The sequence below is a fragment of the Orcinus orca genome, chromosome 6, assembly GCF_937001465.1.
Source record: "Orcinus orca chromosome 6, mOrcOrc1.1, whole genome shotgun sequence".
Lineage (NCBI taxonomy): Eukaryota > Metazoa > Chordata > Mammalia > Artiodactyla > Delphinidae > Orcinus > Orcinus orca.
The window spans coordinates 100,127,269-100,140,032 of record NC_064564.1 but is presented as its reverse complement, the minus strand read 5'-3'; the positions used below and the strand labels follow the sequence as shown (position 1 = coordinate 100,140,032).

Genomic DNA, 12,764 nt, shown 5'->3' with positions numbered 1-12,764 from the left:
TTTATTGAAGTATAGTTGATATACAATATTGTGTTAGTTTGAGGCGTACAGCAAAGTGATTCAGTTATACATGCATATATTTTTTAAGATTCTTTTCCCTTATAGGCTATTGCAAAACATTGAGTATATTTCCCTGTGCTATACAATAGGTCCTTGTTGGTTTTCTGTTTTATATACAGTAGTGTGTATATGTTAATCCCAAATTCCTAAATTGTCCCTTCCTCTCATCTTTCCCCTTTGGTAACCATAAGTTTGTTTTCTATGTCTGTAGGTCTGCTTCTGTTTTGTACAGTTCATTTGTATCATTTTTTTTTTAGATTCCACATATAAGCGATATCGTATGATATTTGTCTTTGTCTGGTTTACTTCACTTAGTATGATAATCTCTAGGTCCATCCATGTTGCTGCAAATGGCATTATTTCATTCTTTTTTATGGCTGAGTAATATTCCATTGTATAAATATATCACATCTTCTTTATCCATTTATCTGTTGATGGACATTTAGGTTGCTTCCATGTCTTGGCTGTTGTAAATAGTGCTGCAATGAACATTGGGGTGCATGTATATTTTCAAATTATGTTTTTCTCTAGATATATGCCCAGGAGTGGGATTGCAGGATCATGGGGTAGCTCTATTCTTAGTTTTTTAAGAAACCTCCATACTGTCTTCCATAGTGGCTGTACCAATTTACATTCCCACTAACAGTATTCGAGGGTTCCTTTTTCTCCACATCCTCTCCAGCATTTATTATTTGTAGACTTTTTGATGGCCATTCTGACTGGTGTGAGGTGATACCTCATTGTGGTTTTGATTTGCATTTCTCTAATAATTAGCGGTGTTGAGCATCTTTTCATGTGCCTGTTGGCCATCTGTATGTATTCTTTGGAGAAATGTCTGTTTAGATCTTCGGCCCATTTTTTGATTGGGTTGTTTTTTGCTTTTTTTTTTTTTTGATATTGAGCTGTATGAGCTGTTTTTATATTTTGGAGATTAATCCCTTGTTGGTTGCATAGTTTGCAAATATTTTCTCCCATTCTGTAGATTGTCTTTTCATTTTGTTTATGGTTTCCTGTGCTGTGCAAAAGCTTTTTTGGTCCCATTTGTTTATTTTTGCTTTTATTTCCATTACTCTAGGAGAAGGTCCCAAAAGATATTGCTGCAGTTTATGTCAAAGATTGTTCTGCCTGTGTTTTCCTCTAGGAGTTTTATAGTATCTGATCTTATATTTAGGTCTTTAATCCATTTTGAGTTTATTTTTGTGTATGGTGTTAGAGAATGTTCTAATTTTATTCTTTTACATGTAGCTGTCTAGTTTTCCCAGTACCACTGATTGAAGAGAACTGTCTTTTCTCCATTGTATATTCTTGCCTCCTTTGTCATAGATTAATTGACAATAGATGCATGGGTTTGGAATTCTTCGAATAATTTATTCTTAAATTCGTCTTATAGATCCTAGGAAGTAGCAGTAGAAAAATATCAAAATCTCCTGGGGGAAAAAGAGTTCAAACTACAAAGATTCTCCAACCTTGGAGATTCTAATATCTCTTCCTTCTGTGAACCTGTCCACATGAGAGGTTCTCATAGGAGATTCACTGTAGTTGGGAGCCAGTGTGACTTATGGGGATTTGCTTATACCATTTGTATCAGTCAGCTTAGTCTAAATTACGTCCCATTAAAGAAAGACCCCAAAATCTTAGTGGCCTACAAAAAGAAAGATTTGGGGCTTCCCTGGTGGCACAGTGGTTGGGGGTCCGCCTGCTGATGCAGGGGACACGGGTTCGTGCCCCGGTCCGGGAAGATCCCACATGCCGCAGAGCGGCTGGGCTCGTGAGCCATGGCCGCTGAGCCTGCGCGTCCGGAGCCTGTGCTCCACGGCAGGAGAGGCCACAGCGGTGAGAGGCCTGCGAGCTGCAAAACAAACAAACAAACAAACAAAAAAAACAAAAAAAGAAAGATTTGTTTCTTGCTCAAGCTGTAGCCCTTTTCCACATTATCTTGTGACCTACACTGAAAGAGCAGTCCCTATTTGGCCAATTCTGGTCTCATTGCAGAGGCAATGAAGAGGGAGTGGAACCATATGATGACTTAAAATCACTGATTGGATGTGGTAGATATCTCTTTCTGCTTACATTTTATTGGTTCATTAGTCAGAGCAGATCACCTGGCCACTCCCGAGTTCAACTGGGTAGGAACGTATACTCCTTTCACAGGGAGGATTCAAATGGCCATACAGTGGGGCTGGGAGGTGTAATCCACAGGGAACAATAATACAGTCTGCCATACCACTCGGGTTGTGGTAGGAAAAAAGGTGAAAAACAGGGCTCTAAACCTTGGATACCAGACCATCAGATGCCTAACTGACCCTTCCACATAGCCATCTTTCCTCATCCATGCTCTCTGTTGCTCAGTTTTGAGAAAGAGCAGTGAACCCTTTTAGCTGTTTTCTTAAGTAATCCCATTCCTGCTTACCTCTCTAAAGCAATGCTTTTTAAAATTATCCTCCCTTTTCCTAATATCCTCAGCTTTTCTCCCTTCATCCACCCACACTCTTAGACCCCATAGTATCAAATTCCTCTCCTTAGAGATTCAGGCATTCTTAAATCTGTCCTCTATCCAGATCTCTTGGTGTAATCCTCCTGCCCCTCATTACTTTCCATTTCCCCCCTTTCACTGTGAAATGCTCTAGATCTGTGGTCTATACCACCAGCATTATTTCCATTTTCTCCCTAACCCTTGCAGTCAAATTCCATAGGATCCATGCCTCTAACAATTTCTGACTTTAAAGTCAGCAGTGGTAACCTTCCAGTGCATATTTTAATAGTTTTGATCAGCCTGAAATTCTTGCCCACCTAGCTTGAATTGTACCACTTGAATCTGATTTTATCGTTTAAGTGTTCCTTTACCAGTTTTTTCACCAGATTTTCTTCTTTCTCACTTTGAAGTGTCCCTAAGGTTTTGTCTTCTACTATCTATTCTTTTTTTTAATTCTGTTTTCCTCAAAGGAATAATCTATTGTGTAAATACAAGCTATTTATTCTATACTGGTGACTTCCAAGATAAATTTATCTTGTCCAGATAAATCTTCAATTCCTTTGTCTTATATTTTACCTCCTTACAGGATAGCTTATTCTCAGATGGTCAGAAATTGAAAGCTTTATCTTTCTTTCTAAATTAGAGCTTCCTTCCACTTTCCTCGTTTTTATCAGGGTCAGATTTTAGGCCTGTCTGCCATGGAGTTCCCATGAATCCTTGCTCTCTGCCTTCCCTCTTACTATTCTTTCCTCAGTTCCTGATTCTTTTTCCCCCCTCAGTTCTGACTGACATCACCCAAATTATATTCATATTGTCCCATACCTAAATTGCTCCAATTCTTAGGTAGCTTATTAAATCCCCCCTTAAAAATATTCATCTTAGATGTTGCCACCAAACATTAAAATATTCAGTTATTGTATACCACTACAGTCCCCAAATAGCAGAATGTCCACAATATCTTTTTAAGTTTCTTCTAACATTGAATTTTTCAAGACTCCATGAATTTCCCAAGACCAGAGGGACCAGTCCTTCAAATGACAAATGAAGAGACTTCATAGAGTTTTCTTTGTTTGTTTTTGTTTATTTTATTCTATTTATTTATTTTTGGCTGCGTTGTGTCTTCGTTGCTGCGCGCAGGCTTTCTCTAGTTGCGGTGAGCAGGGGCTACCCTTCATTGCTGTGTGCAGGTTTCTCATTGCAGTGGCTTCTCTTGTTGCAGAGCACAGGCTCTAGGCTCCCGGGCTTCAGTAGTTGTGGCATGATGGCTCAGTAGTTGTGGCTCACGGGCTCTAGAGTGCAGACTCAGTAGTTGCGGTGCACGGGCTTAGTTGTCTCACGGCATGTGGGATCTTCCCGGACCAGGGCTCAAACCCGTGTCCCCTGCATTGGCAGGTGGATTCTCAACCACTGAGCCACCAGAGAAGTCCTTCATAGAATTTTTGATCCATGCATTAGTGGCTCCAGTTTTGGCTGTCTTCACTTTTCTCGCTGATACTTGGTGTTACAACTAAAAAATAATCCTGAGTCATTTAATACATACATTTTTGTCATTGCTACAGTGACTCTATTCTTGGCTCAGGTTCTTCTATCATCCTTGAAGTTTCTTCAAAGAAGGACTATTCTATTACCTCCAATGATTTGCTGGGTCTAATGAGCTCCATGCTTCAGCTTCTGAAGTTACAGTCATTTTAGCTTAAAATTCATGTCTTAGTTACTGTCTCAGATTCAGGACAAGCTTATAGCCTTAATTACATGCTCTGCCAGACCCAGCTCTCCCCTAGTATTACCCTATTATTATACCAGTTCACTAGTTCAGAGCCTCCTCCCCTCCCTCATGGTAAATTTCTCTTGTGGTGCTTTATATCTTTTCCAGCTGGCCAATGTCAGTTGGGACCAGCCCAAATCATCATAATAAGAGGTTCTTATAATGTTACACCTCAAGGGGAAAGGTTTGAGTTTTGATCCCTTTCTTCCCAGAAGGAGATTTGCCTCCATCCTCCCCAGCATCCTTGGACATTGGAAGATGCAGCCTTGTCATGCTACATAAAAGTTCTTGTTGGGCTTCCCTGGTGGTGCAGTGGTTGAGAGTCCACCTGCCGATGCAGGGGACGCGGGTTCGTGCCCCGGTCCCGGAAGATCCCACATGCCGTGGAGCGGCTGGGCCCGTGAGCCATGGCCGCTGAGCCTGCGCGTCCGGAGCCTGTGCTCCACAACGGGAGAGGCCACAACAGTGAGAGGCCCGTGTACCGCCAAAAAAAAAAAAAAAAAAGTTCTTGTTATACTCTTTCTCTCAGGATGCTTGCATCACTTAAAATTTCCTAAATGAAAAAGCGGCTGGCAACTCCAATTCTTCCTACTATAACACTACTTTATGCATACTTATAAAAATTGATCTACTCTATGGGAACTAATCTCTTACAAGTTCTCCATAAAAGTAATAGTATTTCCTGGCTGTATATTCAAACACCATAACTCTTTTCTGTTTGAACTCAGTTTTCACTTTATCCATGTAATGTTCTTTTACTAGTAAAACAACTATTCACTTTTTATCTCTTTCTTTCTGAGGTCATGGGGACTCTTATATCTGCTTCTCTCTTTGAGTCTCTTTGATTCCTATCCTGAAGCTTTTTCTGTTTTTCCATGTCCATAGCTGAAAAAGGCCACCCCCAAAATGGTAGTCCTAGCTTCTAAATTGTTTGGTTTTTACATATGTAACATCCATATCTAGCTAACAGAAGTCTTCAAGTTTCAATTCTAAGTTCTTAGGAGAATTCTTGAATAGCTGGAGCCTGGTGTTTACCACTGTCTGATCAACTGTTTTCAAGGAGAAGTTAGATCATATACTACAAACATGGCTGCCTACATCTGTCAATGTGGGTGGTGGTCTCAGAGAAGGGAAGCATAGATTGAGAAGATATCTCAAAATGTATAATTGTATAATGTATGGAGGAAAGAATGTGAGCAATCACTTAGAGTTAGGAATTAGCTTAAAATTTATAATTGGCAATTAGAGTGACCTGACAGGAAGATATACTCCATAGCAAACTATTGGAAAACAAGTGTGCGTGTACACTGTAAATCCAAATGGTGTGAAGTTTATTTGCCAATATCAAACTTTATAATATGGTAAAAACATCAGGTAACTCATAGAAACTGTGGGATGTTTCTTACTACAGGAATTGCATTATTATATTAATCATGGGTGGTAGCAGTGGAACATCCTTTCCTGCTTAATCCCTCAGTCATCTATATGCTGTTCAATACTCTTTGATGGACTTACCTTATTTTCTCTTATTTTGGCTCTTTGGGGAGCAATAACAAAATTTTACTTGAGCTATCCTAAGTAAATGGAGGAATTTATTATAAGGCTTCTTGTAACCTAAGGGGTGATACTTCAGCTGGGAACTAGAACCAGTACTGGGAAGCCATTAGGAACTGGGATTATGCAAATGGTCTCTTTGAGGACACATGATCTTACATCTCTGCTTTTCTGTGGATGTATGCTTTATTCTTTGCACTGATGAACTTTCTGTTTACATAGGGAAAATGTGGCTTTGTAGTGCTTGTCTTATATCATTTTTAAATTTAGCACCCAGTGGAGACTAACTAGGGCCTAAGTTTTTAGGAGACATACTCTTATTGGACATCTTGGCTTGAGCCAGCTGTCTCCAGCCGTGACTATGGAGAGTTGGATGAATACAGATGGGCTGTAAGAGCCAAATACTATTGGTGGATTGGCAGTTATTAAATCTGGGCAGCTTGGGCTAAGGAGAGACTTCAAAAAGTGTCAACAACAATTACAAGCTTTTAACTTCATCTGTTTTTTATTCACTGCTCCTTGTGTTTATTTCATCTTTTATCCCAGGTTGCAAGGTCATATTTATAAACAGCCAAAGCCTTTTCTAATCACTATTGTCAATTTTCTTTTCCTGTTTTTACTACAGCACTTTGCCTCTCCAGTCCAAAAAGACAGGGACATTTGCACTTGATATTTCATTCATTTTAGGATACTAGGCTTGAATAAAGATTCAGCCCCGCAACAAGGCATTTCTTTATAAGTTATATTCCAAAATATGAGAGTGCAAAGATTCACAAGAATGTCTCATTGAATTCCACTTTAGAAGAAGTCCAGCAACATGATGACCAGCTAGAGAACCACCAGGAATCTCAAAACAAACTCCTTGGGGAAGTTGCTTTCAAGAAAACAACTCTGACTAAGAAAAAGAGCCATGAATGTAGTTCATTGGGGGAAAAAAATGTGAGTACAAGATATGTTCCTTCAAAAAAAAAGCTTCTTAAATTTGATTCACATGGAAAGAATTTAGACTTACCTGGTCATGTAAGAAATTATGTAGAAAAGAAACCTGATGTAGCTAAAGAGCATATGAAATCATTCAGCCATAGCTTATCTGGTACAAAGAAAGACAAAAATCAAACTGGAAAAAAATGTGAGAAATTACCCAACCATAGCTCATCTAATAGGCCTGACAAAACTCAAACTGGCAAGAAACATACTGAACGGGACAAAATTCAAACCGGAGAAAAACATAAGGAATCATCCAGCCATAGCTCATCTCCTACTAAGTGTGACAAAACTCAGAATAAAGTGAAACCATATGAATGTAATGAATGTGGGAAGGTTCTCAGCCACAAACAAGGACTCGTTGACCATCAGAGAATTCATACAGGTGAGAAACCATATGAATGTAATGAATGTGGGATAGCCTTTAGCCAAAAATCACACCTTGTTGTACACCAGAGAACTCACACTGGAGAAAAACCGTATGAGTGTATTCAGTGTGGCAAAGCCCATGGTCATAAACATGCCCTCACTGACCATCTGAGAGTTCATACTGGTGAAAAGCCCTATGAATGTACTGAATGTGGGAAAACCTTCAGACATAGCTCAAACCTTATTCAACATGTGAGATCTCATACAGGCGAGAAGCCCTATGAATGTAAGGAATGTGGAAAGTCCTTTAGGTATAACTCATCTCTTACAGAACATGTGAGAACTCATACAGGTGAAATACCATACGAATGTAATGAATGTGGAAAAGCCTTTAAGTATAGCTCATCCCTTACTAAACATATGAGAATTCATACAGGTGAGAAACCCTTTCAATGTAGTGAATGTGGGAAAGCTTTCAGCAAGAAGTCACACCTCATTATACATCAAAGAACTCATACTAAAGAGAAACCCTATAAATGTAATGAATGTGGAAAAGCCTTTGGACATAGCTCATCTCTTACTTACCATATGAGAACTCATACCGGTGAAAGTCCTTTTGAATGCAATCAGTGTGGGAAGGCTTTCAAGCAAATTGAAGGTCTTACTCAACATCAGAGAGTTCACACTGGGGAGAAGCCCTATGAGTGTAATGAATGTGGGAAAGCCTTTACCCAAAAGTCACACCTCATTGTACATCAGAGAACTCATACTGGGGAGAAACCCTATGAATGTAATGAATGTGGAAAAGCGTTCAATGCAAAGTCACAACTTGTTATACATCAGAGATCCCACACTGGAGAGAAACCTTATGAATGTAATGAATGTGGAAAAGCCTTCAAACAAAATGCATCCCTTACTAAACATATGAAAACTCATTCAGAAGAGAAATCTCATGAGTGAAATTAGTGTGGGAAATCTGAACTAAAGGTTTTATTTAACCTTAGAAGTATTCTAACTTTAAAGAATGTTAGAAAGCTTTTAACAAGAAGTTACACCTCGTTACACATGAGAGAATTTGAAAATGAATCACCACATGGAAGAAATGGATGGAGAGTTTAAACCTTTTATATAAAATGTTGTTTTAAAAATATTTTAAAGGATCTATATATTCAGATTGAATATAAAGCTTTTAAAATTGTTAATAATTGAATAATCAGAGCACTAGAGAAACAAATTACATTTTCTGACAATTCCTGAGTTGCTTGAGGGTTGTGTACTTAAGCACCACATGTGAGAATTGAATTTGCGTATCTGTTTATTGCCATGTATAAATGTGTGTGACCATTGGTATGAGTTTCATCTTTGATGCTATCATGCAGCTCTTTCTTAATGTCTTTGCTAGTTCCTGCGTCAGCAGAAAACTTTATAGAAGGGTTATTATCTATGTTAAAAAAATGTTAACACAAAATTAAGAGAAAATGAAAGAAATCAGCTGAGAACACACAGGTGCTGGTAGGGAATGCTATCCAAGATATATTGTTGAGTGAAAAAAGCAGGTTGCTCAACTGTGTATATAGTTTATTCCCACTTGTGTACAAAAGGATGTGTGTGTTTTCCTGTCTGTCTGTGTGTATGTATGTATGTATTTGTGTATATTTATGTATATTTATATGTGAGTAAATTGGTTTGGAAAAATACAAAAGAAACTTAGCGGTTGCCATTGGGCACAGGACTACAGGAATGGGGTCTGGGATGGGACGGAGACCTCCTTTTTATTGTATACTCTTTACATTTTTAAATCATGTACATATATTATTTTCACAATTAAAATCCTTTTAATATGTATAAATCAGTACTAATGAAAAATTTCACTGAACCCACTCCATGATGTTATTTGACAAAGTAAGAGTTTCTATGCTTATTCATGAATGAGGATATGGTATTAAATTTGATACTGAATTCACAAAGGCTTTTCCTATCAAACATGTTCTTTCATTAAAATAACGAATTACAATTATAACTCAGCACTGTGTTTCTTTTATTCATCACATTTTTAAAGACTGAAGATGAACTGTGATTGCAGCTGAATGAAAGTGATTTTCTGCACAATCACTCCATTTTATCTCATATTCAAAGTGCTTATACACAAATACCTCAATCTGGGATTTCAAATATATTGCAGCAAATGGCACTACTTCCTGTTCTTGCCCAATAGCAGACCTTGTTAATGTATCACTGCACTCTTTCTGAGTGAATCTAGATTTGGCCTCAGAATCATTCTTAAGCATGCATTCCAGAAGATACTGTTAATCAATTTGGGTTTGCACAGGAAACCTATTTTCCTATTTTTACTCATGAGTCATAGATTAAAAAATACAGCTGAACTGTTCTAAAATTTAACTTGTTACACTAAAAACAGTAACATAAGGACAAAAATGGTTTTGTAATATAAGGTAATAATAATATTTGATATGTATGTCACCTTTTACATTTTTCAGAACACATTCACTGCATTACCTGATTTATTCCTCAGAATAAACATATAAGTTGGTAGGAAAGACTTGTCTAGTCATGGTCAATACTTCTCAATAAATATTTCACCTAGATACTAGCCTAGCATAATTATGGACCCTCAACCATATGTGATTAAATGCCATCTTTGCAAATATTTCCTATTCCAATGCCTGCCTTCTTGAACTCATTTTGGAGAATTAAAAAGTATGAATATTTAGAATGAAATGTGTGTGTGTGTGTGTGCACATGTGCACATACATGTATTGAAAGATTAACTCACAGATATTATGCTCTCATTACCAAGTAACTTATTTACTGTCGGGGAAGAAAATGAAATGTGAAAGCCATTTCCATCAGTAATTTATTACCAGGTGAAAATCTAGCACTATGCACAGAATGAATCATCACTGTCCAGAGCTGTAGAAAATCTGTACTTTGTAGAAGAATAAAACAGTTGCACATATGGCTAGAAATTTCCTACACTTCTTGGAGAACCCATGGTAGTGCCACACCTGGGACAGTCAAGAATATAGGTATACCTGAACGGTAAAAATGAATGTTGAAAGTCATCCTGTGCAGTAAAAAATGAATTAAAATTTAGTATCAATTAATAGGAAATGATGTCTAAAAATAATTAGAAGCAAACAGGGCTTCCCTGGTGGTGCAGTTGTTAAGAATCTGCCTGCCAATGCAGGGGCACAGGTTCAAGCCCTGAGCCGGGAAGATCCCACATGCCGTGGAGCAATTAAGCCTGTGCACCACAACTACTGAGCCTGCGCTCTAGAACCCACGAGCCACAACTACTGAGCCTGCGTACCACAACTACTGAGGCCCGTGCTCCTAGAGCCTGTGCTCTGCAACAAGATAAGCCACCGCAGTGAGAAGCCCGTGCACCGCAACAAAGAGTAGCCACCGCTCACCGCAACTAGAGAAAGCCCGCGTGCAGCAACGAAGACCCAACACAGCCAAAAATAAATAAATAAATTTATTTTTTTTAAAAAATTAGAAGCAAACAATGAAAGAAAATAGACATACAGATGTGAGTCTAAATCAATGATACACCAGCATGGGCATGCATCACAGTGGCCTGGAGGGCTTGTTAAAACATGGACTTTAGAAATGGGCCCCACCCACAAAATTTCTGACTCAGTAGGTCTGTGATGGGGCCTGAGAATTTGAATTTTAAATAAGTTCCCAGAAGATGCTGATGCTACTGGTCTGGGGACAACACTTTGAGAATCACTCATCTGAATAATTGTTTAAGTAAAATTTAAAAATATTTTTAAATGTTCCTGAGACATTTCTTCAATGTAAAGAAGAGGAGGAGGCATATATCCATAAAATTAATTATTAACAGTTTTAAAACATTTCTTTATTCAAGAAATATTGATCATCTACTATATGCTGGGCACTGTTCTAAGTCTTAGAGATATAGCAGTCAACAAAACAAGAAGAAAAGAAATCTTGTCCTCAGAGAGCTTAATTCTAGAGTGGGAGACAGGCAGTAAATCTAAATATAGTTGTCCCTTGGTATCCACAGGGGACTGGTTCCAGGACCAGCCACAGATACCAAGATCTGCAAATGCTTACGTCCCATAGTTGGCCCTCCAAATCTGTGGTTCCATATCCAAGGATTCAACCAACCATGGATGATGTAGTACTGTATATATTTATTGAAAAAAGTCCATGTATAATTTGGGCCCACACAGTTCAACCTGTGTTGTTCAAGAGTCAACTGTAATTAAAATACAGAGTATGACAGAGGGTGACAAGTGGTATGGCAAAAAACAAAACAGGGAAGGGAAATGCAATTGTAAGAGAATGCAGTTTTAAATGTGGTAGTGGTGATACAAGCTCAAGTTTACTTAGTGTTGACACAATCTTGACGAATATGAAAACAAGTTATGTATATATGATGGAAGAGTGTTCCAGGCATACATTTTTTAGAATCTGAGGGAGTGGGAAGAGAGAGAAAGATGCTGAACTCCTCTGACATACAGAAGAGGAAAAAGTAAGACATTTTTCTATTAAATCAAGATTTGAAAAATAATCAGATTTGCAGGAGAGGTAGAAAGCTCATACACTGCTTTTGGTAGTCAAGTTTGTACAACCTATTTAAATGTAAATCTGACAGTATACATCAAAACCTGAAAATATTTTGCACTCCTACTTCCAGGAATCTATTCTATGAAACACAATCAGGGTGTACTATAATTATCACAGAACACAGAGAAGTTGGATAAAACATAAGTTGCCAATTAATTGATCAAATAAAGTATGACACCCTCATAAGATAGAAGTTGGTGTGGTAGACGGAGATAATTTGAGAGAAAACATGCAGGTTTTTTTAACATGAAAAACCACAAGACTGAGTTCATAGCAACCACAGCTACTGGAAAATGAGGGGAGAATCCCAGAAAAGAGAGACTCAAAGGGGGGGAACCCAAATTATGTGAATAAAGTCTGCACAAGTCTCTGGCTGACCCCTGAATCATGCAGGTATGGCACAACTCCTAACCCTTTGTCTTTTGAACTGAGCTTTCATTTGTGCTGCTTCCTCAGGAACAGAATTTAAAGTCTGAGTTCAACGATGTTAATTACTTGATAGAACAAAAACATTAACACTCCTCCAAGAAATATAATGGAATCCAGAATTGCCACAACTTAGCATTCATGATATCCAGGATACAAGACAAACTTACTTGACATTCAAAGAATTAGGAAAATGTGACCCCATTTCAAGAACAGACAACCAACCCAGAAATTGGAATAAGCTGATGAGGATATTAATGTAGCTATTATAACTATGCTTAATGAAATAAAATATGCTCAAAATGAATGTAAAGATTTTTTAACTCAGAGAAGAAATAGAAAGTACAAAGAAAAACCAAAAGAAAATTCTCAAACTGAAAAATACAATGTCTGAAATTTAAAATTCACAGGATAAGTTTGCCAAATGTAAATTACAGGGGAAAGAGTCATTGACTTGAAATAGATCAGTAGAAATGATAAAACAAGTGAGAGAAAAATGATGAAAAGACATTA

At 37.9% G+C, this 12,764-nt stretch overlaps 1 protein-coding gene across 4 annotated transcripts in view; it reads left to right on the top strand.

Annotated features, from left to right (window-relative positions):
* ZFP37 (ZFP37 zinc finger protein) overlaps positions 1-9,225 on the top strand; it is a 45,757-nt gene extending 36,532 nt beyond the window's left edge. For all 4 annotated transcript variants that reach the window (XM_049710966.1, XM_033427423.2, XM_012532859.3 and 1 more), the window contains one exon: positions 6,655-9,225. In XM_049710966.1, the coding sequence (XP_049566923.1) occupies positions 6,655-8,165 (1,511 nt within the window). In that variant the 3' untranslated portion in view covers positions 8,166-9,225. The remainder of the gene's footprint in view (positions 1-6,654) is intronic.
* The last annotated feature ends 3,539 nt before the right edge of the window (positions 9,226-12,764 follow it).